This window comes from Carassius auratus, chromosome 34 (genome assembly GCF_003368295.1).
Source record: "Carassius auratus strain Wakin chromosome 34, ASM336829v1, whole genome shotgun sequence".
Classification (NCBI taxonomy): Eukaryota; Metazoa; Chordata; class Actinopteri; order Cypriniformes; family Cyprinidae; genus Carassius; species Carassius auratus.
The window spans coordinates 25,536,508-25,563,229 of record NC_039276.1 but is presented as its reverse complement, the minus strand read 5'-3'; the positions used below and the strand labels follow the sequence as shown (position 1 = coordinate 25,563,229).

The 26,722-nt window shown below is 40.8% G+C and overlaps 1 protein-coding gene across 1 annotated transcript; it reads left to right on the top strand.

Annotated features, from left to right (window-relative positions):
- Positions 1-5,197: 5,197 nt before the first annotated feature.
- Positions 5,198-22,851, top strand: LOC113053628 (zona pellucida sperm-binding protein 4-like). Its single transcript, XM_026218794.1, has 9 exons — positions 5,198-5,554; positions 20,949-21,357; positions 21,433-21,620; positions 21,695-21,792; positions 21,866-22,023; positions 22,094-22,286; positions 22,359-22,506; positions 22,597-22,669; positions 22,740-22,851. Exons 1-9 carry the CDS (start codon positions 5,234-5,236, stop codon positions 22,814-22,816), a joined length of 1,665 nt encoding a protein of 554 aa, XP_026074579.1. The 5' UTR covers positions 5,198-5,233; the 3' UTR covers positions 22,817-22,851.
- The last annotated feature ends 3,871 nt before the right edge of the window (positions 22,852-26,722 follow it).

Below are 26,722 nucleotides of genomic sequence, written 5' to 3'. Positions count from 1 at the left end.
CTCTTAATTCTGTACAGTTTATATGCAAAAGGTAAGGTAAAAGGTACGATTTAGTAGGTGAACATTTAGTCTAATCAATGAATAATGTAGGTAAACGTCAAGTGTAATAATAATGAATGATGAATAATGAACAAGAGACAGACTGTGATTTTGTTTTTTAGAACATGGATAATTTAATATAAGTTGTATAAAATCATTTGTGATTTGTTGATCAGTGTTTGTTGTTTTCAGGAAGCAAGAGACACCTCCTACTGACCATCATATAAAATTTCAACATTTAATTTCCATATGTAATAAACCAAGATGGAATTAACTTGCAAACTTGACGTGACTTATTCCTTCAAATCAGAGATTAAAGATAAAAAAAGATCAAATTAAGATAAATAAATAAAAACTATTTACAGCAGGTAATGTCAGGTGACACTGTAAAGGTTCATAAAAATAACAATAATAATAGTATTAATATATGATGGGACCCGAACTTAGAACTGTGTGTGTGTGAGAGAGAGAGAGATTCATTAGAAACAAAACAATACACACTCTTAACTGTAGTGTTCAAACGTAGGTCAGTATCTGAATGAGAAATGTAGCTAGCTGGCCTGCTATCACCTGCAATCTCTGTAGCAGGAATAATATGAGCTATTGCAATGTACTATAATATCTTGTACTACCATAAATATTAAATAAATAGGTGGACAATGGTAATCATGGAAAATTTGTTGTACTTCGTTAACTGCTTGTTACTGATCTTAAATGTATTCATAGAACAGACTTCATAAATCTAACGTTAGGCGAGCAAACACATAGCTAGTTAAGTTAAGGTTAGCTTATGACAACCTTTTCATCACCCGGCGTGACCTCTTTAACGGAACATCAACATCGTAGTCGAGCCATTTCACGACTGCGGTCAAGCCAGCCGCTCGTCAGTCGCCTTCCCGTCCATGAAATGGTATGAACACACATAAGAGCGCTTGGGTGGGCGCTTCAAATTTAGCGCCTTCATCCATTTCCTCAGGTGCTTCTCTTCTTTAGGTGGTGGGTGTAAATTTTAAAGTGCACCACAACACTACGACCGCTTCACAATGTGTTCGCTACATCGTTGGTGCAATTTTTTTTTTTTTTTATACAATTGTTATGCAGCCCCTAACTAAGCATATAATACATCATATATTTGCGTTCTGTTATCTAGCCACTAGCTTAAGTACATTACGTCCGGTCCCTCAGCCGGAAATAAGATGACAAAACGAGTGCAATGGCGGCACCGTTGTTGCCATGGAAAATAAGGTGGTTTGGTTGTCTTTGTTATGGATCACGATTACTCTTTGGCGAGTATTGAAGTGCCAGTAAAACGTAAGCATCCATATTTAGATACACGCAGACTGTGTGACAAACGGAGGAATAAAACCAGGATAAATATCGGCCAGGCATTTACGAGATGGAGAGAGCTGCGCGAAAATCTTGGACTTGACAGAGACTCTGCTCTCGGGAGTGTATTGATAGACAGGTAAGCAAATAAATTATTTATTTTGTTATTGTACAAGTAACGTAATAGTTACAGTAAAAATGATTTTAATAGATATGAATTACATCCCATGCCTGTAAATTCTGTCACTGTAGCATTTTTTTTTATCAATAACGTTACCGGTGAGAAAATAACATAACGTGGCAAATGGACTGTTATATTGCTCTTTGTACTAAGGTAAGGATTTTTATCATGTGTGGTGACCGAGATTATGGCAGTACAATTAAATACAATCGGATATGTGTTGTTAAAAATATATTTAGGTATTACTTGCAAATGTTCGTTCAAATTTACTTTTAGAACGATTGGTTTGAGCAAGTTAAACAACACTGCATTAACCATAAACACGTAACACTGCACAACATTAACCCAACATATCATCAATCAGAGAGTACCCGGGAGAGAGGGGTTACATATAGTATACATTTCACGTTCCTTGCAGTTCATTATGATGACAAAATAATACGATCAGATATACATGTAATGCAAAAACGAATAAATTACCTTATCCGTGATCATGATTCGTTTATCCAATTTAGATACATTGCTTTGGTGAAAACGCATTATAAACAACATCTCCCATCGTCACAGGCTTCATAGCGTCATCAAGATTCGCCTTTGTTATTGTTGGAAATGCACCCTCTTGTGGTCAATTACACAAATCACATATTGCAGCTTTAATAATTAGATTTCTGCCTCACTGAAGAGCAACAGTAAAATCAAAGTGGTTAAATTCAAGAGTCTCCCCCTCCGCTCCTCCATGGTGACTAGAGAACGGATATGAAAATCCCACACTGCTGGGTCGGGGCATGATGGAGTCCTTCTGTCACGAAGTGCACACAAACAAGAAAATCCGAAAGCAGTGTTTTATTGGGGTAATCCAGAATCATAAATGAGCCAGGCAAAGGTCAAAATCAGAAAAGCTGTCCAAAACAAGAAACACAACAAAAACCAGGGAACATGAAAATACCGGGTGACATTAACCAAGTACTCCAGGACAATGACAGAAACAAACAGGGTATATATAGACAGGTGCAAACAATGTGAGTGGGAACAGCTGTGTGCAATGAAGTGATTAGTCCAGATAAAGGCTTGTGAGAAATGCAGTACTGAAGTGGGGCGAGGATATGCGTAAGTGAGACCTCTAGTGGACACCCAGGGATACACAGAACAGACACTGTGACAGTTTCCCACTCACCAGTGTCCCATTGACACTCGTAAGGTTTTGTCAGAGAAAGGTGTGATAATCGGCAGTATGTCACTCCATGGTGCCTGTGTTCCTGCACCGACCCCTGTTTGAGATCCACTCGCTTGTGGAGAAACTCAAGTACCGCGATGCTCTGGCTACCAAGAGAGACCAAATCCACAGCCCGCCTGCTAAACCCAACTGCACCGCCTGGTTAGGAGGTGAGCAAAGAAATGCATGGCCGAGGCTTTGAGACTCCTGTCCTCTGCATGGGATAAGAAGAGTTTTATAAAGCAGTAGTGACAATGAAGATTTGCTGAAAATGTGCTCACCCTCAGGCCATCCAAGATTAGGATGAGTTTTTCTTCATCAGGTTTGTAGAAATGTAGCACTGCATCAGTGTCTCGGCGATGGATGCCCTGCATGAATGGGTGCTGACAGAATGAGAGTAAAAACATCACAATAATCCACACCACTCCAGTCCATCAGTTCACATATGGAGAAGACAAAAACTAAAGAAGACATTTTTAACTTCTGGCCAAAATAGGAGTTCATAATCCATAATCCCAGTTAAAAGGTGCCATAAAATGCATTGATACAATACTTTAAAAGAAATCTACGTACATAAAAGGAATGTGGCTTAGGTAATGGCAAAAAATTTCCAGAAATGGTTTTACATGTCCATTTACAAAGCTAGGATTTGTTCCTAGAATTATTTGGAAGGGTCATGAATAATAATGTTGAGCTCAACTCTGATTGGCTGTTTAATGGCAAAAATATTTTCTGTCCAGCATGAACGATGGAGAGATTAGGCATCCAACCTGATATTGCTGTATCAGACAAATATACAGATTTTAAGAGATTTTGAAAGAATGTTTTGCGTCCGAGTGAACAAGGCTTGAGAGAGTTGTCGGTGAAGATGTGGACGCAGCTTCTGTGTTGCTGTTATAAGCATTTTTGCACTTGTCTTTTCCACTTTTTTTGACACTTTAGAAAGTTAATAAAGTAGGACGTTGCAGTTTAGGGTCAGCAATCTATCTTAATTGCTAAATATTTAAAAATAAACATTGTTTTAATAGCAATATTTGGCTGGTCTGGCTGGCCTAGAACATGGGCTGGTAAACGTTATGCAAATGTTGGGGGTGTAAACATTAATGATTCCTACTGTAATGTCACAGTCTGTGTTATGTTAGGATTCGCCTCTTGTTCAGTGAACTATTGCAGCACGAGATTTTCAATGGTGTTTGAGGCTCACGATATTTCATTTCCATGTACATAACTCTTATTCAACTATGCCAAGGTAAATACAGTTTTCCATTCTGTGGCACCTTTAACAGAAATATGTTCAAATATAATTATACAAGCCTTTCCATTAAGTTATTAAAATTTTATTTTTGAATGTACATGTTTTTTTTATGTTTTTTTCCTGGTTATGAGAATGTTAACGGAACATTTTAATCATTTCCCAAACATTATGGAAAAGTTACTTTTGAATGTTCTCTAAACATTTTGAAACAAGTAGTAATATTTAAAAAGATTCTATGAATAATGTTTTTGTGCCAACGTTTTGAGAACACTATTAAAGAGCGGATAACTTTGAATGACAATAAACACACAATTGCAATGCTAATTGACATAAAAAAAAAAAAAAATAAATAAACATTCCAAAATTGGTGTTTGCAGCTGGGGTCTTCTATTGTACTTGTCCATTAAGTGTCAATTGATATGTTAACTCATGTTAACTCAGATTGCTCTTTTCTTTATCTTTCTTTTTTTCTTTTTGCAGTCATGTTTTACTAAAGAAAGCTTGAAGTCTGATCATAAAGAATAAAAGGTTGTCAGGGTTTCTCTTTAACTATGTGGTTTCAATAAACTTGCTGACAAACTTCTATGGATTCTATGGAATTATTTCCCCCAAAGGAATCAAAAAGGTCAATTTGGAGAAAAAAAGTCAGCAACCTTGATATTAGCGAACTGTGAGATAGATCAGTCATGACATAAATAGTCAAAATGACATTTTTTTTCTTCTCTATTTATTTATTTTTTCTTCTATGGTGGAAATAAGCTTCCATATACTTAAAATCATTAACTGCTTAATGTAGTATTTTCCTCATATTTTAAGAGCACACTTGTCTGCGGGGAGTGGTAAGGACAACGGCACCAAAGAAAAACATCTACTTTTGGCAAATTTCAGTAAACATTGGACTTGAACCATTCATATTTGTTGTCAATATGACATTGGACTCAAGTAACACCATGCTAACAGAATTTGAGAACCAATTACAATCAGATAAGATAGTAAGATTTTCAAATTCAGTTTGTGCATTATGTTCAAAATAGGAAAAATGAGAATTCTATCTTGAGATCCAATGAGAATCACCCAGCTGCATAAGCTCCCCTTTCTGCAACTCATGAGAACCATGAGTGTTAATGAAGAGGGAGGGACTATCGCTAATTGGCTGAAATCTGCAGAATACAAAAAGACCAAAGGGCAGTATCTCCACATTGTGTTTAGCTGTTAAACAATGGCTGCAAGTTGGTGTTCAGTTCAGATTTTGCTGGTTTGTGCTTTCTGTCATGCTGTTCCACACTGGAGTAAATCGCTTCAGGATGTTCAATCAATGATGACCCAGCAGTTTCCCCTTCAGAAGCCGGTTCAACAACAACCTAAACCACAGTTTCCGCTTCAGAAGCCGGTTCAACAACCAACTTACCAGCAATTTCCGCTTCAGAAGTCAGTTCAACAACCAACTTACCAGCAGCTTCCGCTTCAGAAGCCAGTTCAACAACCACCTAAACCACAGTTTCCGCTTCAGAGGCCGGTTCAGCAACCAACTTACCAGCAGCTTCCGGTTCAGAAGCCAGTTCAACAACTACCTAAACCGCAGTTTCCACTTCAGAAGCCAGTAGTGCAGGCAGATCCCCTTGATAAATGTGCTGTAGCTGATTCAGAGCAGATCCAATGTGGTCTACCTGGGATCAGTAGAGCTGAGTGTGAAGCTATTAACTGCTGCTTTAATGCACAGCAGTGTTTCTATGGGAGGGCGGGTAAGTGTTCTTAATCCTATTCCGTTCATGTTAAACTGATTCTCTCCATTAACCTGCTCTTGTACCTTGTTCTAGTAACTGTCCAGTGTATTAGAGATGGTCAGTTTGTGGTAGTGGTGTCTCGAGACGTTACTCTGCCTCGACTGAGTCTGGATTCGGTTCATCTACTGGGTGGAAACGACCCACCTTGTGCTCCTGTGGGGTCCACACCTTCCTTTGCCATATACCAGTTCCCAGTGACCGCATGTGGCACGAGTGTGATGGTGAGCAGCTGCTACTGGTTTTATTCTGCATTTGCTTATGATGGACTGGATGCTGCCACTGTTTCTGTTCACAGGAGGACGGTGGATATGTGGTGTATGAAAACCGAATGACTTCATCCTATGAAGTGGGGATTGGACCATATGGTTCCATCACAAGGGACAGTCATTTTGAGTAGGTGATCTATGACCTGGTGTGAACATTAATCCCTGACAAATGCTACAAGCTTGCTGTGTGTTGTCCAGGTTTCTCTTCCAGTGTAGGTACTCTGAAACTTCTGTGGAAGCTCTGGTTGTGGAGGTCAACTCTGTTCCTCCACCTCCACCAGTAGCTGCTCCTGGACCTCTCAGGGTGGAGCTCCGACTGGCCAATGGCCAATGTGTCACCAAAGGCTGTGCTGAAGGTAAGGTCTTGTCCTGTGTCTGCCTAAAGTCTTTCAAACTTGCGTCTGGTTAAACCCCAGTGTTCTTCAGGGGATGAGGCCTACACGTCCTACTACAGTGATGCTGATTATCCCATCACAAAAGTCCTGAGAGAGCCTGTGTATGTTGAGGTGCACATTATGGAGAGGACTGACCCCAACATTGTCCTGATGCTGGGACGCTGTTGGACGACTTCAACCCCTAGTCCACTCAGTCTCCCCCAGTGGGACCTTCTGATCGATGGGTGAGTGTACAGCCAATCTTTATCCTGTTCGTCTGCTGGGAGACCCTCTTTCTAACCTTCTCTTGTCTTCAGATGCCCTTACCAGGACGACCGTTATCTGACCACACTGGTTCCAGCGTCTGGTCTTCAGTTCCCAACCCACTACAAGCGCTTTGTTGTGAAGATGTTCACATTTGTAGATCCAGCTTCACTGGCTGCTCTGCAGGAAACCGTATGCCCCCCCCCCCCCATTACTTGAACACTGGTATTTACTACTCGTGGAGTCTATGACTTGAGCCTCTTTCTTCCCTGTCAGATCTTCATCCATTGCAGTACAGAGGTGTGCCATCCATCATCTGGCTCTTGTGAGCAACGCTGCACCAGGAAACGTGAGTTCTCACTTTTGACCAGAGGAACTGAGCATTTTATGAGTGTTCTCACTTCTAACACCCCTCTTTCAGGAAGAGATACTCCTATCAAGGCTGTCTCTGGGGAGCAGACTGTGGTTTCTAGTGGAGCAGTTACTCTGGTCATGTGAATTTAGTTTTTAATAAACTTTGCAGAACCCTGAGGTATCTTGTCTATTGGTGGTGTTTTGCAGAATCTGGTATTAAATGTTCCTCTTGCCAGGTTTTTTCTCACACTATTAAACCAAGGTTCCACAACTTTTTGTAAGCCTGTGCATTCAGAGTCCCCTATCCATTCTCTAGTTGCTAACCTGGAGCAGCACAAGGTTCCCCCTTTTAAAGGGTTAATTGTTAACTGGATGTTTAACCCATCCAAGTGCACATGCACATTTTGCGTGGGAGAAATTGGTGGTCTGGTGTCTTACTCAAGAGTGGTTTGCTGAAAAACTACTTGAAACCAGCAGGAGCTGGAAATGGGAAAATGTCAACCATTCAGTTTTATTGGAGTATACTACACAAGCGTGTATTGAAGTTTATTCTTATTGACCGCATTAATGCACATAGTAGGCTATATATTGTCCAAGAGAACACACTGAAGTTGAAATTAAAGTCAATTTATTTTACATGTGCTTTAGTATAGTGATAAACAATTGTACTTAAAACCCTAAAATTATGTAAAGTTAGTAATACTTAGACATAAGTCTTTTATTTTTATATAAAGTGCACCTGGGTTAAGGCCTATTGTGATTAGTGTAATCTGTAAGAACACTTAAGTGGCCTTTAATTTAAACTATATCTGCAAATGCACTTTTTTTTTTTTTAAAGTCTACTTTTAAGATGGAAGGTACACATTTAATACAATTAAGCACACTTTTTCACACCTATTTGTGTGAGTAAAGACATCAGGGCTTGCCAGATGTTGTTGGGATCATGCGCTAATTGGCTAGGACGGGGTGTCTGTTCTTTTCTCGCATTTAGTCGTGTCCTCGTAAGAAGACAATGCTGTTCTGCCATCATGCCAAGGCTCACAAGAACTTGGAGTCAAAGTTTCATGAGCAACAAATTTGAAGGCAGTGTGTGAACTTGTTCATTAAGTAATTTAGATTACAGATTCATTTAAGGATTATCCTTGAACAGTCAATTTCCCATCAAACCATTAGTACGTCATAAAACACAGTTATGGTGCCAAGATGGCTAAAGGAGATGTCACCCCCATTTTCCTTTTTGTGCCCGTCTAATCTCATACCAGCGATGCCAGGACAGCAGGAAAAGATTTCTCTTTGTTCCCCAAACTTAAGACCAAATGCCCAATAAACCCTGTGGTGACCCCAATGCATAAACCCCCAGACTTATCAGTAAGCTGAAGAATGCTAAGGCATTCCTATGGCCCAGGTTCACCACAAACCTTAAACCAGTGAACACCTCCTTTCTGCAGCTGTAAATTCCAGAGACTTTGTCTCCAAAACCAGTAGACTGAAATTTAACCCACTTGTGGTTGAATACAAATAACGGTCTCAAAATTGCTTCCAATAAGCTGAATTGATAACCAGCATTTACCCCACATATATCTTACGCATCATGCATGTTTTATATAACTTGTGGAATTGTTTCTGTGTTTTTAACTTTAATTACAGCCTATTCGTAGGGTTTTCTACCTCAGTTATAGGAACTAATCACCAGAAGTTGCCTCATACATGTGTATTCTCTGTATTTTGCATGCTTTATTTTACTCAAGTTAATTTTGTGTGTTAAACACTTATCACGACTAAATCCTTATTTACTTCCACCTTAACTATGCGAAGTATATGTATTTTGGTACCTACTTGATGGGTAAATGATTTCTAGAATTTTGATATAAAGTAGGTCCCGCCCAAGACAATATCTGATTGGCTGTCACACTAGGAAGGACGGGTCAGCTGGACATGCCTATAACCCAATGACAAGCAGTTTTCCTTGCTTTTTGCGTTGATTTTTTGCCCTGCTTTTCCAGTGACTTTGCTCTTGCTTATGTTTTGTGCTGACCTTTCCATCATCAAGCGTGTACTCTTCATACCACCAACAGCTCACTCAAAACTCATCTCAGAGTTGCTCCAGACTGGTGGAAAAGCAATCGGCAATCCAGGAAGTCTTGCAAATGAAGCGCCACCTGGCAAAGCCACTCAACCACTCACCATCGAGTGCTGTCCCTCAGAACGCGTCATCGACCAACTGCCAGCCAATCAGTGCCAAAAATTCCCTCTCCAGCAACTTCGTTACAGAAGGGAATACATCCGAAACCACAAGGAGCATCCAGTACACAATATTTCCTAATTCTGGCTGAAACTGGAGAAAATCTTATTAAAGGGATAGATCACCCAAAAATCTAAATGTACGGTATACTGTCCATGTGTCCATAATTCCATGTGACATCAGAGGGTCAGTTAGAATATTTTGAAGCATCGGAAAAAAAAAATGGTCCAAAAATAGCAAAAACTATGACTCTGTAGTTATCGAGTCAATATCTGGCTCAGCTCGCTGTTCATCTTCAGTTCTCTCTTCACAGCAGTTCAGTCAGTGTACTGTTTGAGTAAATGAATTAGTCCGGGATATTGGATTGTTTTAACTCAGAGGGAGTGTCAGCCACATTAAAAAAGTTAACAGCTTAAGTCATTTGTGGATTAATGCGTATTGGAGATGCAAACCGTTTAAAACGATTCAGTTCGATTTGGTGAACTGGTTCAAAAAGATCTGATGATTCATTCGCGAACCGGATATCACAAACTGCTTTGTTTTGAACTCTCTCACAACAGACACGGAAGAGAAGACTGATGAATAAAGTCATAGTTTTTGCTATTTTTGAACAAACATTTATTTTTGATGCTTCAAAAAATTCTAACGGACCCTCTGATGTCACATGGACTACTTTGATGATGTTTCTTACCTTTCTGGACATGGACAGTAGACCGTACACACAGCTTCAATGGAGGGACTGAGAGCTCTCTGACTAAATCTAAAATATCTTAAACAGTGTTCCAAAGATAAATGGAGGTCTAACGGGTTTGGAACGACATGAGGGTGAGTTATTAATAACATAATTTAGTTTTTTTGATGAACTAACCCTTTAAGAAACTAACTAAGATTAAAATGCTAGTAGATTGATTCTCTCAGGTTGCGGTCAAGAAATATGTCTAACACTAGACACTTGGGACTCCATTCACCTTCCGTTAATAACATAACTTTTCTCTGTCACTGTTTCAATGAATGTGTGTTTTCGTTAGTTTAGTTTGTGTGTATTAGAGTAGTACAATAAAGCCATGTCTGATTTTACATAAAAGTGTCTTGTGCTGTGTGCTTACAAGTTTACTGCCTTAAACAATAGATTCTGTTACCTTCCTCATAATCAGTTATCATAATTGTATGATATTATTACCGTAGGCCGTGGGATAATATTTTGTCCAGAATTGATAAAATACCCTAATTTCAATTTATCAGTGGACGAACAGTTGATAAAGTGTTAAATATTAATTCAGAATAATTTGCATACTAATTTTGTTCTTATTCACTGTAATTCAAACCCCTTTGAGTTATATTGACCCTAATTCCCTTATTAATCTTACATCATATATATATACACGTCCTTCTCAAAAAATTAGCATATTGTGATAAAAGTTCATTATTTTCCATAATGTAATGATAAATATTAAACTTTCATATATTTTATATTCACACCAACTGAAATATTTCAGGCCTTTTATTGTTTTAATACTGATGATTTTGGCATACAGCTCATGAAAACCCAAAATTCCTATCTCAAAAAATTTGCATATTTCAACCCACCAATAAAAGAAAAGTGTTTTTAATACAAAAAAAAGTTAACCTTCAAATAATTATGTTCAGTTATGCACTCAATGACTGCTTCAATGCGGCGTGGCATGGAGGCAATCAGCCTGTGGCACTGCTGAGGTGTCATGGAGGCCCAGGATGCTTCAATAACGGCCTTAAGCTCCTCCAGAGTGTTGGGTCTTGCGTCTCTCAACTTTCTTTTCACAAATCCCACAGATTCTCTACGGGGTTCAGGTCAGGAGAGTTGGCAGGCCAATTGAGCACAGTAATACCATGGTCAGTAAACCATTTACCAGTGGTTTTGGCACTGTGAGCAGGTGCCAGGTCGTGCTGAAAAACGAAATCTTCATCTCCATAAAGCTTTTCAGCAGATGGAAGCAAGAAGTGCTCCAAAATCTCCTGATAGCTAGCTGCATTGACCCTGCCCTTGATAAAACACAGTGGACCAACACCAGCAGCTGACATGGCACCCCAGACCATCACTGACTGTGGGTACTTGACACTGGACTTCAGGCATTTTGGCATTTCCTTCTCCCCAGTCTTCCTCCAGACTCTGGCACCTTGATTTCAGAATGACATGCAAAATTTGCTTTCATCCGAAAAAAGTACTTTGGACCACTGAGCAACAGTCCAGCGCTGCTTCTCTGTAGCCCATTTCCTGGATCTGGATGTTTCTACTCCAGACTCAGTCCACTGCTTCCGCAGGTCCCCCAAGGTTTGGAATCGGTCCTTTTCCACAATCTTCCTCAGGGTCCGGTCACCTCTTCTCGTTGTGCAGCGTTTTTTGCCACACTTTTTCCTTCCCACAGACTTCCCACTGAGGTGCCTTGATACAGCACTCTGGGAACAGTCTATTCGTTCAGAAATTTCTTTCTGTGTCTTACCCTCTCGCTTGAGGGTGTCAATGATGGCCTTCTGGACAGCAGTCAGGTCGGCAGTCTTACCCATGATTGCGGTTTTGAGTAATGAACCAGGCTGGGAGTTTTTAAAAGCCTCAGGAATCTTTTGCAGGTGTTTCGTGCCAGTTCTAGGGCGCCCTCCTCCAGTCCAGACCAGCCCTCATACACACATCTGAGGTACTACTGAACAACACAGTGACGTTAACAAATACAGACATTTAGTAATAGTTGCATCAAGTAACGCGGCACAGATTATATGCCTCATTATGATTAAGATCTGTCCTTTTATACAATGACATCAGGTGTGAGAGTCAACAAAGCCAGCTAAGACATTAGCCTTCAGGGGGGGCTGATTCACAAATAAGCTCAAATGTTTTACAATAACAGCACACGTTGAAAGTGCAAGGTTATTAACCGCTTACCCAGAATGTTCTGTCTTCTCACAGTCACAGGGTCGATTACTCACTCGAATGAGCCACAAATGCTTCTCTAGTCTTTCAGTTCAGAGAATATAGAGTCAAACAGCTTCTGACACCCCGAGGAAAACGAAGTGCATCCAAATACACTAACAACAGCAGAGAAATGTACCATTACCGATATATTCACCCCTTTATAAGTTTGTTTAATGGGGATCCATAAAGTTTGTGTGCTCAAATGAGTTACTGCTGCTCAACTAGTAGAGCACAGTGATGCCAAGGTCATGGCTATGACTAATACACCTTGTTTTTATATGCAATATAATGCATGCTGCCATTCACAGTAAACTTTTGATTACTGGCTCCTTTTAACACATTTTTGGATCCTTTTTATTCTAGGCTACACTGTATTTTTAATTTTTTTGTAACTTTAAACAAAACTGTGAATTGTCTTTCCAAAAAATTGTGGATTTGTCCATATAAAAAGACCAGAGTCCTTGCTAAACTAAAAAATCTTCAGCAGATATTCAGCAAGGCATAAAGGCTTATAAATCTGAAGCATCTCATTTAGTACCATCATCATCTCTACTAATGTCTGAGAATTTCACACATACACATGCTAAGTCGTGGGATTTCCACAACTTCCCATGATCATCCTCACAACTTATTGCTTGTTGCCATTTTGTCATCCTTTCCGGTTTTTAGGAAGGATGTACAGTATTGTTCAAAATAATAGCAGTACAATGTGACTAACCAGAATAATCAAGGTTTTTCGTATATTTTTTTATTGCTACGTGGTAAACAAGTTACCAGTAGGTTCAGTAGATTCTCAGAAAACAAATGAGACCCAGCATTCATGATATGCACGCTCTTAAGGCTGTGCAATTGGGCAATTAGTTGAATTAGTTGAAAGGGGTGTGTTCAAAAAAATAGCAGTGTGGCATTCAATCACTGAGGTCATAAATTCTGTGAAGAAACAGGTGTGAATCAGGTGGCCCCTATTTAAGGATGAAGCCAACACTTGTTGAACATGCATTTGAAAGCTGAGGAAAATGGGTCGTTCAAGACATTGTTCAGAAGAACAGCGTACTTTGATTAAAAAGTTGATTAGAGAGGGGAAAACCTATAAAGAGGTGCAAAAAATGATAGGCTGTTCAGCTAAAATGTTCTCCAATGAATTAAAATGGAGAGCAAAACCAGAGAGACGTGGAAGAAAACGGAAGACAACCATCAAAATGGATAGAAGAATAACCAGAATGGCAAAGGCTCAGCCAATGATCACCTCCAGGATGATCAAAGACAGTCTGGAGTTACCTGTAAGTACTGTGACAGTTAGAAGACGTCTGTGTGAAGCTAATCTATTTTCAAGAATCCCCGCAAAGTCCCTCTGTTAAAAAAAAGGCATATGCAGAAGAGGTTACAATTTGCCAAAGAACACATCAACTGGCCTAAAGAGAAATGGAGGAACATTTTGTGGACTGATGAGAGTAAAATTGTTCTTTTTGGGTCCAAGGGCCACAGGCAGTTTGTGAGACGACCCCCAAACTCTGAATTCAAGCCACAGTACACAGTGAAGACAGTGAAGCATGGAGGTGCAAGCATCATGATATGGGCATGTTTCTCCTACTATGGTGTTGGGCCTATTTATCGCATACCAGGGATCATGGATCAGTTTGCATATGTTAAAATACTTGAAGAGGTCATGTTGCCCTATGCTGAAGAGGACATGCCCTTGAAATGGTTGTTTCAACAAGACAATGACCCAAAACACACTAGTAAACGGGCAAAGTCTTGGTTCCAAACCAACAAAATTAATGTTATGGAGTGGCCAGTCCAATCTCCAGACCTTAATCCAATTGAGAACTTGTGGGGTGATATCAAAAATGCTGTTTCTGAAGCAAAACCAAGAAATGTGAATGAATTGTGGAATGTTGTTAAAGAATCATGGAGTGGAATAACAGCTGAGAGGTGCCACAAGTTGGTTGACTCCATGCCACACAGATGTCAAGCAGTTTTAAAAAACTGTGGTCATACAACTAAATATTAGTTTAGTGATTCACAGGATTGCTAAATCCCAGAAAAAAAAAATGTTTGTACAAAATAGTTTTGAGTTTGTACAGTCAAAGGTAGGCACTGCTATTTTTTTGAACACACCCCTTTCAACTAATTGCCCAATTGCACAGCCTTAAGAGCGTGCATATCATGAATGCTGGGTCTTGTTTGTTTTCTGAGAATCTACTGAACCTACTGGCAACTTGTTTGCCACGTAGCAATAAAAAATATACTAAAAACCTTGATTATTCTGGTTAGTCACATTGTACTGCTATTATTTTGAACAATACTGTAGAACTTCAATTCATAATTTGTTAGTTTATTGGAGGTACAGAAAACTACACAACAACTCTTCGGCATGATTTTCCCGTGTATTTCAATTGGCGCCAAGGCAATGTTTTCCCCCACGGGCTAAATTCACATCACGTGACGGGGCTTTCTTGAGGGCGCCCCTGGGGTGCTCTGCATGAACTTGCACAGGCCTGCATGAGTCTGACACTGATGCAGGCCTGTGCAAGTTCACGCAGAGCATATTACTTTGACAAGTCTTGTGTTAAACTTGCACACACTTTCTTGTTCTGCTGGCTAAAATTTAAGCATGTGAGAAGCTCTGCAGGTCAATTTGACAGGTCAACGAGGAATTTGGTTATTAATAAACAGAGGTCAGGAATCCAAAATGAGAAATTAGGATTAAGTTTTCATTTATGAACTAAATACGGGCAAAAAAAGGTGTAAAACGCTGCTACTACTACAATTAATAAACCTCTGTACTTTTCTCTAAAACTGTTCATGCTGATAGCTGATTAGGGTGTAATGACAAGGCTCTTGGCCTTTATAAAGATGCAATGCTGCATAAAAGCATATTTATACTTTCAGACTTTTTAATACCACACCAAAGATACCATTGATAAAAAATAAACTGAGCTCGTATACAGTCCAACAGTCTGAGACCACATTATTACGTCTAGATATTAGGGGTTATCTTCGTAGCATCAGCAGGCGGCGCTGTTGATCAGGTTTAAATCGTTGTTGTTTTTTTTAGGTTTAAATAGTTAACAGAGGCTTTCGTAGTATATTTACGTCATTCAAGTGTATGCGTTGTTAAAAGACCTGCCTATGAAATATGTTGATCTCTTTAAAATATGTTCATATGACAAAATGTTCAATTACTGCCTTAGTTTTACTAGAAAAAATAATAAATAGTTTGACCAATAACTGTTGACAACATGCATCCTAAACTAATAATTCCAAAACTTTCCACATAAACTCAATTCAATTACTTTGTGTAGAAGACGCAAAAAAAAAAAAAACTATCAAATTAGATGTATAAGTAACTTTTTTTTTCTTTTTTAGTTATTGTACTGCTGCACCTTGCTGTAGGCCTATTCTTATTATTTTGTGTTTATTAATATCCTATGCCTCGTAAATGTAGCCATATTTTTAGTTAAACCATTAAAGATGTAAGAACTAGGCTTGTATTAAATCTGTTTTACTTCAGTAAACCTATTTTCCCATAGGACCCCCCCCCCCCCCCGAAAAAGGTTGTAATGTCCTTGACGAGGTACACGATGTAATAGATTTCTTTGCCACGAAGAGGAAAGATGTTACATACCTGGACTCATTTAGTGTGTTTTTGCCCCTTTGACCCAGTTTCTGTCTTCCGTATTTGGTTTAATTAGTTTAATTAATTCTATTCCCCATGTGTTCCATGGGGCAGATGGTTCTTTCCTCGGCTCTGTGTTCTTTCCGGCAGCGTAAACCGTAACAGAAGACCCGACCTAAAAAAAGTTTAAAACTGTGTGGTTTCCCTCCGTTTTGTTTTCCATTTTTTCAGTCTTTTTCTTTCCGTAGTGTGTCAATGGATCCCCTCTATAGCCCCGAATTCCTCCTCATGCTGGAGCAGGAAGGACGTTCTCTTGAGGACCATACCAGATGGTTTCTTCTGCTAGCGAATGCCACCAGTTACCTGGACTACGCGCTCTGCACCTTCTATAACACCAGCCTGAACTCCAAGTGCAGAGCGTTGTTGCCCGAAGATGGTCCTCGGGAGGAATTCGCCGCATTTGTGGAGCAGACTGGCGAGAAATGAGTCACCTCTCACCATCTGCCCCATGGAGGATCTCGCCAGTTCCACTCCGGACCCAGAGACCAGCCAGCCACCATCTGCCCACACGGAGCCAGAGCCCACCGCTGCCGCAGAGCCCAAGCCATCCAGTGACAAGGAGCAGGATCTCGAGAGCGCGACTGACCAGGTGTGTGAGCCGGCAACACCGTGCATCGTGGGAGTCTTAGTGGAGATCGAGGGTGTGGAGGAAAGCCCTGCCCACACATCCATGACTGAGGGTGAGCTGTATGCAGTCTCTGAAGATCATATGGAGCAACTTATGGATCTGATGGACTGGTCTATGGAAGTAATCCCTAATATTCCTGTTTCTCCGCTGGTTCCGTCCAGCCCTGATTCCCCTGTATATCCTCTCAGTCTCCCACTCCTACCTACTCCAGTCATTTCCTCTGCTCCATTTCCGCTGGTTCCATCCAGCTATGAATTTTCTGTTTCTCCGCTGGTTCCGCCCAGCCCCGAATTTTCTGTGTCTCCGCTGGTTCCACCCAGCTCTGAATCTTCTGTGTCTCCTGTGTTCCCTCCCGGCCTCCCTCTCCCACCTCCTCCTGGACCTGCCGGTCCCTCTGCTCCACTTCTGCTGGTTCTGTCCAGCCCTGATCCTCCTGTCTTTCCTCCCATCCTTCCTATCTCCTCCTCCTAGACCAGCCAGTTCCTAGTCATCCCTATTGGTGCCAGTCAGTCCCGCAGCTCACCCTCACCCTGTCTCCGCCTCCAGCCTCCAAGCCCTGGACTTATCCTCGTTTCCACCGTGGCCTGACATCCCACCTGCTCAACCGGCCTCCCTCATCCCTCCGGCTCCACCTTGGTCAGTCGTCGACCATCCGCCGCCTCGGGACTCCACTCATCACTCCATCCCTCCGTCTCTGTCAGGCTTCTCCTTCCCTCTGGTTCCACCCCCATCCTCGCTCGCTCCGGCTCTACAGTGGTCTTCCAGGACCCTGCCACCGCCTTGGTCGCCTGAGCCTTCTGCTCCACCTAGGCCCCCCGGATCCTCGACGTCACCCTGGCTCTGCGGCTGTGCTGCTTCATCTTGGGCTCCTCACTCACCGGTGCAGTCTCCGCCTGTCGGCCCCTTGGTGTCGTCAACCCCTCCTTCACCATGGCTCCTCCCGCCATCGACTCCACCATGGATCTCCGTCCTGGCTGGTCTCTGGTGGACCATCTGGATCCTCCTGCTCCTGTCTCCTCCCTGGCTCCTTCCATCGTGGTCCCTGTCTGCTGGCCCCCTCCTGGGAGTCTGTCCTCCACCGGAACCTCCTCCCAAGTTCCCACCCACGCCTCCCTCTGTTGTTTCTACGGTGCGAGGACGCACCTACCAGGAGGGGGGAGTACTGTTACATACCTGGACTCATTTAGTGTGTTTTTGCCCCTGTGACCCAGTTTCTGTCTTCCGTATTGGGTTTGATTAGTTCCCAGGTGTGTCTATTCTATTCCCCATGTGTTCCATGTCCCTGTTAATTTAGTCATGCCATCCACCTGTGTTTCCCCAATTATCCCTTGTACATAAGCCTTGTCCTTTCAGTTCTGTTTTGTCAGGTCTACTTGCTACTTACGTGTGTCTTCCTCTGTGATCCATGTTTGTATAACGCCTTTGTTGGATTATAAAGCCTTATTTCATTTATCCTCGGCTCAGTGTTCCTTCCGGCAGCGTAAACCCTAACAAAAGAAGGGGGAGCAGTAATCTGAAGCTGAGGAATATCACTTGTCCTATATCAGGAATCTGTGTTGTATTAAGCTCTATGAATAAGACTTGTTCCTGAATATTGCTGCATCTTGTGTGGAAAGACTTTTGTCCATTTTGTACAATACCTGTTAATTGAGTCAGAAGAAGTCGATGCTTGTGTGAGAATGCGTTATATTCCTTTCACCAACGGTTTACACTGGGACAGAAATGGGTTTGTGTCTCTGTTTGTAAGCCCACCTGTTTAAACTGTTTGTGGAGAATTTGGTTTATGGGATCGGATGGTCTAACTCTCCCAGCCAGAATGGATTAGAGTATGGAGAAACCAGACACCAGACTGAGGCACTCTTTACTTCATCGCATTTAGGGATTTTTAGATTAATGAATTGACAGTGTTTTCTTCTAAAGATCTTTTAGGTCTCAATCTCTATCCCGGAAGACCCCAGAACTGTACATTATGGACATCTCTCTTATCAGACAGTCTTGAAACCTCTACTAATGAGCTGGTGATAAAAATCTGAGGGATGTGAAGTGCTGGGTGCTCAATGACCAGCATTGAGAACCAGTGTATTAAGCTTATTTAAAATAACTAATAAAATAAATAAAAAAACACAAAGATATATATAGATATTGATACTGACCTCTATGATGACATTTTTTCAATATCTGAATTAAAATAAAAATATATTAATAATAAAAATTAGGTGGAGCAAAAAAAAAAAGCCTGTATAACTATCTGTAAAGTGAAAATTTGAATGAAAAGTTGAAGAATTAAAAGCAAAAATAATTAAAGGGCAAAAATTCTCCAGAAATGGTTTTACATTTCCATTTACAAACCTAGGATTTGTTCCTAGAATTATTTGGAAGGGTCGTGAATAATAATGTTTAGCTCAACTCTGATTGGCTGTTTCATGGCACAAATCTTTTCTGTCCAGCATGAACGATGGAGAGATTAGGCATCCAACCTAATATGTCTGAGACTGTATCAGACAAATATACAGATTTTAAGAGATTTAAAGATTTAAGAGATGAAAGAATATTTAGCGTCCGAGTGAACGAGGCTTGAGAGAGTTGTCGGTGAAGATGTGGACACAGCTTCTGTGTTGCTGTTATAAGCATTTTTGCACTTGTCTTTTCCACGTTTTTGACACTTTAGAAAGTTAATAAAGTAGGACGTTGCAGTTTAGGGTCAGCGATCTATCTTAATTGCTAAATATTTGAAAACATTTTGGTTTCTTTTTTTATTTATTTATCAGTTTTAATAGCAATATCTGGCTGGTCTGGCTGGCCTAGAACATGGGCTGGTAAACGTTATGCAAATGTTGGGGGTGTAAACATTAATGATCCCTACTGTAATATCACAGTCGGTGTTATGTTTGGATTCGCCTCTTGTTCAGTGAACTATTGCAGCACAAGATTTTCAATGGTGTTTGAGGCTCACGATATTTCACAATAATTTCCATGTACATAACTCTTATTCAACTATGCCAAGGTAAATACAGTTTTCCATTCTGTGGCACCTTTAACAGAAATATGTTCAAATATCATTATGCAAGCCTTTCCATTAAGTTATTTAAATTTTATTTTTGAATGTTCACTGGAAGTTTTTCCTGGTTATGAGAATGTTAAGGGAACATTTTGATGATTTCCCAAACATTATGGAAATGTTACTTTTGAATGTTCTCTGAACATTGTAAAAAAAGTAGTAATATTTAAAAAGATTCTATGAATAATGTTTTTGTGCCACCGTTTTGAGAACACTATTAAAGAGCGGAGAACTTTTTAATGACAATAAACACACAATTGCAATGCTAATTGGAAAAAATTAGCACAGAAAAAAAAAATATTCCAAAATTGGTGTTTGCTGCTGGGGTCTTCCATTGTACTTGTCCATTAAGTGTCAATTGATTTAGTCATGTTAACTCAGATTGCTCTTTTCTTTTTCTTTCTTTTTTCTTTTTTGAAGTCATGTTTTACTAAAGAAAGCTTGAAGTCTGATCATAAAGAATAAAAGGTTGTTAGGGTTTCTCTTTAACTATGTGTTTTTTTGTGGTTTCAATAAACTTGCTGACAAACTTCTATGGATTCTATGGAATTATTTCCCCCAAAGGAATCAAAAAGGTCAATTTGGAGAGAAAAAGTCAGCAACCTTGAGATATTAGCGAACTGTAAGATAGATCAGTCGTGACATAAATAGTAAAAATGACCTTTTTTCTTCTTCTTTATTTATGTATTTCTTTCTTCTGTGGTAGAAATAAGCTTCCATATACTTAAAATCATTAACTGCTTAATGTAGTATTTTCCTCATATTTTTAAGAGCACACTTGTCTGCGGGGAGTGGTAAGGACAACGGCACCAAAGAAAAACATCTACTTTTGGCAAGTTCCAGTAAACATTGGACTTGAACCATTCTTATTTGTTGTCAATATGACATTGGACTCAAGGAACACCATGTTAACAGAATTTGAGAATCAATTACAATCAGATAAGATAGTAAGATTTTTCAAATTCAGTTTGTGCATTTATGTTCAAAATAGGAAAAATGAGAATTCTATCTTGAGATCCAATGAGAATCACCCAGCTGCATAAGCTCCCCTTTCTGCAACTCATGAGAACCATGAGTGTTAATGAAGAGGGAGGGACTATCGTTAACTGGCTGAAATCTGCAGAATACAAAAAGACCAAAGGGCAGTATCTCCACATTGTGTTTAGCTGTTAAACAATGGCTGCAAGTTGGTGTTCGGTTCAGATTTTGCTGGTTTGTGCTTTCTGTCAGGCTGTTCCACACTGGAGTAAATCGCTTCAGGATGTTCAATCTCTGATGACCCAGAAGTTCCCGCTTCAGAAGCCAGTTCAACAACCAAGTAACCAGCAGGTTCCTCAGCATTTTCCACTTCAGAAGCCGGTTCAACAACCAACTTACCAGCAGTTTCCACTTCAGAAGCCGGTTCAACAACCAACTTACCAGCAGTTTCCACTTCAGAAGCCAGTTCAACAACAACCTAAACCACAGTTTCCACTTCAGAAGCCGGTTCAACAACCAACTCACCAGCAGTTTCCACTTCAGAAGCCAGTTCAACAACCTAAACCACAGTTTCCACTTCAGAAGCCAGTTCAACAACTACCCAAACCACAGTTTCCGATTCAGAAGCCAGTAGTGCAGGCAGATCCCCTTGATAAATGCGCTGTAGCTGATTCAGAGCAGATCCAATGTGGTCTACCTGGGATCAGTAGAGCTGAGTGTGAAGCTATTAACTGCTGCTTTAACGCACAGCAGTGTTTCTATGGGAGGGCGGGTAAGTGTTCACAGTCTTATTCCGTTCATGTTAAACTGATTCTCTCAATTAACCTGCTCTTGTACCTTGTTCTAGTAACTGTCCAGTGTATTAGAGATGGTCAGTTTGTGGTAGTGGTGTCTCGAGACGTTACTCTGCCTCGACTGAGTCTGGATTCGGTTCATCTACTGGGTGGAAACGACCCACCTTGTGCTCCTGTGGGGTCCACACCTTCCTTTGCCATATACCAGTTCCCAGTGACCGCATGTGGCACGAGTGTGATGGTGAGCAGCTGCTACTGGTTTTATTCTGCATCTGCTTATGATGGACTAGATGCTGCCACTGTTTCTGTTCACAGGAGGATGGCGGATATGTGGTGTATGAAAACCGAATGACTTCATCCTATGAAGTGGGGATTGGCCCATATGGTTCCATCACAAGGGACAGTCATTTTGAGTAGGTGATCTATGACTTGGTGTGAACCTTTTAATCCCTGACAAATGCTACAAGCTTGCTGTGTGTTGTCCAGGTTTCTCTTCCAGTGTAGATACTCTGAAACTTCTGTGGAAGCTCTGGTTGTGGAGGTCAACTCTGTTCCTCCACCTCCACCAGTAGCTGCTCCTGGACCTCTCAGGGTGGAGCTCAGGCTGGCCAATGGCCAATGTGTCACCAAAGGCTGTGCTGAAGGTAAGGTCTTGTCCTGTGTCTGCCTAAAGCCTTTCAAACTTGAGTCTGGTTGAACCCCAGTGTTCTTCAGGGGATGAGGCCTACACGTCCTACTACAGTGATGCTGATTATCCCATCACAAAAGTCCTGCGAGAGCCTGTGTATGTTGAGGTGCACATTATGGAGAGGACTGACCCCAACATTGTCCTGATGCTGGGACGCTGTTGGACGACTTCAACCCCTAGTCCACTCAGTCTCCCCCAGTGGGACCTTCTGATCAATGGGTGAGTGTACAGCCAATCTTTATCCTGTTCGTCTGCTGGGAGACCCTCTTTCTAACCTTCTTTTGTCTTCAGATGCCCTTACCAGGACGACCGTTATCTGACCACACTGGTTCCAGTGACTGGATCATCTGGTCTTCAGTTCCCAACCCACTACAAGCGCTTTGTTGTGAAGATGTTCACATTTGTAGATCCAGCTTCACTGGCTGCTCTGCAGGAAACCGTATGCCACCCCCCCCCCCGCCCTTTACTTGAACACTGGTATTTAGTACTTTTCGGAGTCTATGACTTGAGCCTCTTTCTTCCCTGTCAGATCTTCATCCATTGCAGTACAGAGGTGTGCCATCCATCATCTGGCTCTTGTGAGCAACGCTGCACCAGGAAACGTGAGTTCTCACTTTTGACCAGAGGAACTGAGCATTTTATGAGTTCTCATTTCTAACACCCCTCTTTCAGGAAGAGATACTCCTATCAAGGCTGTCTCTGGGGAGCAGACTGTGGTTTCTAGTGGAGCAGTTACTCTGGTCATGTAAATCTAGTTTTTAATAAACTTTGCAGAACCCTGAGGTATCTTGTCTATTGGTGGTGTTTTGCAGAATCTGGTATTAAATGCCCCTCTTGCCAGGTTTTTTTTCTCACTATTAAACCACGGTTCCACAACTTTTTGTAAGCCTGTGCATTCAGAGTCCCCTATCCATTCTCTGGTTGCTGACCTGGAGCAGCACAAGGTTCCCCCTTTTAAAGGGTTAATTGTTAACTGGATGTTTAACCCATCCAAGTGCACATGCACATTTTGTGTGGGAGCAATTGGTGGTCTGGTGTCTTCCTCAAGAGTGGTTTGCTGAAAAACTACTTGAACCAGCAGGAGCTGGAAATGGAAAATGTCAACCATTCAGTTTTATTGGAGTATACTACACAAGCGTGTATTGAAGTTTATTCTTATTGACCGCATTAATGCACCTAGTAGGCTATATATTGTAGTCCAAGAGAACACACTGAAAATACAAGAGAACACACTGAAGTTGAAATTAAAGTAAATTATTTTACATGTGCTTTAGTATAGTGATAAACAATTGTACTTAAAACACTAACATTATGTAAAGTAAGTAATACTTAGACATAAGTCTTTTTTTATATAAAGTGCACCTAGGTTAAGACCTGTTGTGATTAAAGTGTAATCTGTAAGTACACTTAAGTGGCCTTTAATTTAAACTATGATCTCTGCAAATGCACTTTTTTTTAAAAGTATACTTTTAAGATTGAAGGTACACTTTTAATACAATTAAGCACACTTTTTCACAAGGGGACCTATTCGTGTGTGTAAACACATCAGGGCTTGCCAGCCAGATGTTGTTGGGATAATGCGCTAATTGGCTAGGATGGGGTGTCTGTTCTTTTCTAGGCATTTAGTCGTGTCCTCGTAAAAAGACAATGCTGTCCTGCCATCATGCCAAGGCTCACAATAACAAACTTGGAGTCAAAGTTTCATGAGAAACAAAATAGAAGGCCGAGTGTGAACTTGTTCATTAAGTAATTTAGATTACAGATTCACTGTAGGATTATCCTTGAACAGTCAATTTCCCATCGGGAAAAGCAGGAAAAGATTTCTCTTTGTTCCCCAAACTTAAGACCAAATGGCCAATAAACCCTGTGGTGACCCCAATGCATAAATCCCCAGACTTATCAGGAAACGGAAGGATGCTAAGGCATTCCTATGGCCCAGGATCACCACAAACCTTAAACCAGTGAACACCTCCTTTGTGCAGCTGTAAATTCCAGAGACTTTGTCTCCAAAACCAGTAGACTGAAATTTAACCCACTTGTGGTTGAATACAAATAACGGTCTCAAAATTGTTTCCAATAAGCTGAATTGATTACCAGCATTTACCCCACATATATCTTACGTATCATGCATGTTTTATATAACTTGTGGAATTGTTTCTGTGTCTTTAACTTTAATTACAGCCTATTCGTAGGGTTTTCTACCTCAGTTATAGGAACTAATCACCAGAAGTTGCCTCATACATGTGTATTCTCTGTATTGTGCATGCTTTATATTACTCATTTTAATTTTGTGTGTTAAACACTTATCACGACTAAATCCTTATTTATCTCCACCTCAAATATGCGAAGTATATGTATTTTGGTACCTACTTGATGGGTAAATGATTTCTAGAATTTGGTATAAAGTAGATGTGTGTAGAATGCACCATATTTAAACTAGTTCGCTTATTAAAGCGTTTCAACTGAACTCTCAGGAGTTTGGACACACGCGTTCACGTGGACATTACACTAATTACATGCAAGAACCGGAGAACTGGGCGTAGGTCCCGCCCAAGACAATATCTGATTGGCTGTCACACTAGGAAGGACGGGTCAGATGGACACGCTTATAACCCAATGACAAGCAGTTTTCCTTGCTTTTTGCGTTGACTTTTTGCCCTGCTTTTCCAGTGACTTTGCTCTTGCTTATGTTTTGTGCTGACCTTTCCATCATCCAGCGTGTGCTCTTCAAACCACCAACAGCTCACTCAAAACTCATCTCAGAGTCGCTCCAAACTGGTGGAATAGCAACCGCCAATCCAGGAAGTCTCGCAAACGAAGCGCCACCTGGCAAAGCCACTCAACCACTCACCATCGAGTGCTGTTCCTCAGAACGCATCATCAACCAACTGCCAGCCAATCAGCGGCAGAGATTCCCTCTCCAGCAACTTCGTTACAGAAGGGAATGCATCCAAAACCACAAGCTGCATCCAAACGCAAGTACACAATATCTCCTAATTCTAGCTGAAACTGGTGCAAATCTTATTAAAGGGATAGATCACCCAAAAATCTAAATGTACGGTATACTGTCCATGTGTCCATAAGTCCATGTGACATCAGAGGGTCAGTTAGAATATTTTGAAGCATCAAAAAAAAAAATTTGGTCCAAAAATAGCAAAACCTACGACTCGGTTGTAGCAGAAATGAGTCAAATCAGACAAATCAAAGAGTCTATCAGAGCTGTGTGCACTGAAACATGAGCTGAATTCCTCAGGAAGTCATAAATCAGTTCCAGTGCCACAGGAACCAAGCAAGATAACCAACCAACCAACTTGTTCACACAACAGCTTTCAACATTAACACCAATAGAACAATTATTAACAATTTTAATTCGAAGAAGAGATTGTCAAATTTATTGTTCGTGATTGAAATGCAACGCTGGACATCACATGTAAACCCAGGAGATCAAGTTAAATACTTGCATTGACTTCCCCCCCCAGCCAGTGAAACCAGACTGAAATTCCTAAGGGGGAAGGGCTTTGAACCTTTGTCTTCACAGGAAAGTCCTTTGCCAGAGAATGGCAAAGAAACTGCTTTTTATACATTATATATGGACCAGAATGAACTCAAAAAAGACTTATGAATGAATCATTCCATTGCTTAACTCCATATTCATTTACGTGTAACCCACACATTTGACTATCATGTATAATCACTTATTGTGTATGTCTTTTGATAACTATAGGATACCTAGTCATGTCTAGTATTCAAATAATCGCATTTTCTTGCTTGATATTGTACTGACAATCATTTATTTGTAAAATATATCATAATCATGTTATAGGAATCATGTCCAAAATTAGACCCTCTGAGGCAAGAACCACATGCTTGGTAAGATAAACAATGATTTATGATACCCCACCCCAAGAACATATCTGATTGGTCAAGGCAACATTTGAGGGGTGGCCAACAAGGAAGTTTTAAAAACTTTGGACACGATTAAATCTTGCTTTTAGTTCTAGTCTGCCTGCTGCTATTAGCCATGTCGGCTTTTAGTCTGCTTTTAGTTCTAGTCTAGCTGCTGCTATTAGCCATGTCGGCTTTTAGTTCCAGCCTTGCTCGTGCTATCAGTCATGCCTGCTCTTAGCTTTTAGCTTGTAGCTTTGCTACCTAGCTTTAGCTTGTAGCATCTAGCCATGCGGTAGTCATCATTGTTCTTTGAGCGCGGTTCCAGCGTGCCTGCCTGCTGCTACTATGAGAAGGAACACAACCTAGTCTCGTCAAACTTTATTTCTTTTCTTTTCCGTTTGAGAGTTTCGTGTTCTGAGTTAAGTTTTGTAACGTCGACCTCGTCTGCGCGTTTGAACTCCAACCAGCCACACAACTCCAGCTTCAGCCAACGCCCAAGCACGGGCTCCCCAAGACGTCACTTCAGCCAACTGAACTTCCAGCCAATCAGCGACACCGGGAAACCCCTTTCAACTGGAGTCCCTTTCACAGCAAACGAAGGCAACGTATTCCCAGATATTTGTTGTGCTGGTGTATCTAATATAATTTTAACCCCATTGAGGAACTCAGTGCGAGCGCTAATTACGTGATTGATGGTTGTTCATGTCTATGCAATTTAACGTATTGCTGTTAACTTGGGATTCCATATTTCCATTCTCTTAAACTCA

What these genes read in the sequence shown, in the direction of transcription:
- LOC113053628 (XM_026218794.1), top strand. Translation starts at nt 5,234, where the DNA reads ATGGCTGCAAGTTGGTGTTCAGTTCAGATTTTGCTGGTTTGTGCTTTC. An exon ending in GTGTTTCTATGGGAGGGCGG is followed by an intron (nt 21,358 to 21,432) that starts GTAAGTGTTCAC and finishes ACCTTGTTCTAG; the next exon opens with TAACTGTCCAGTGTATTAGA. An exon ending in TGGCTGCTCTGCAGGAAACC is followed by an intron (nt 22,507 to 22,596) that starts GTATGCCACCCC and finishes CTTCCCTGTCAG; the next exon opens with ATCTTCATCCATTGCAGTAC.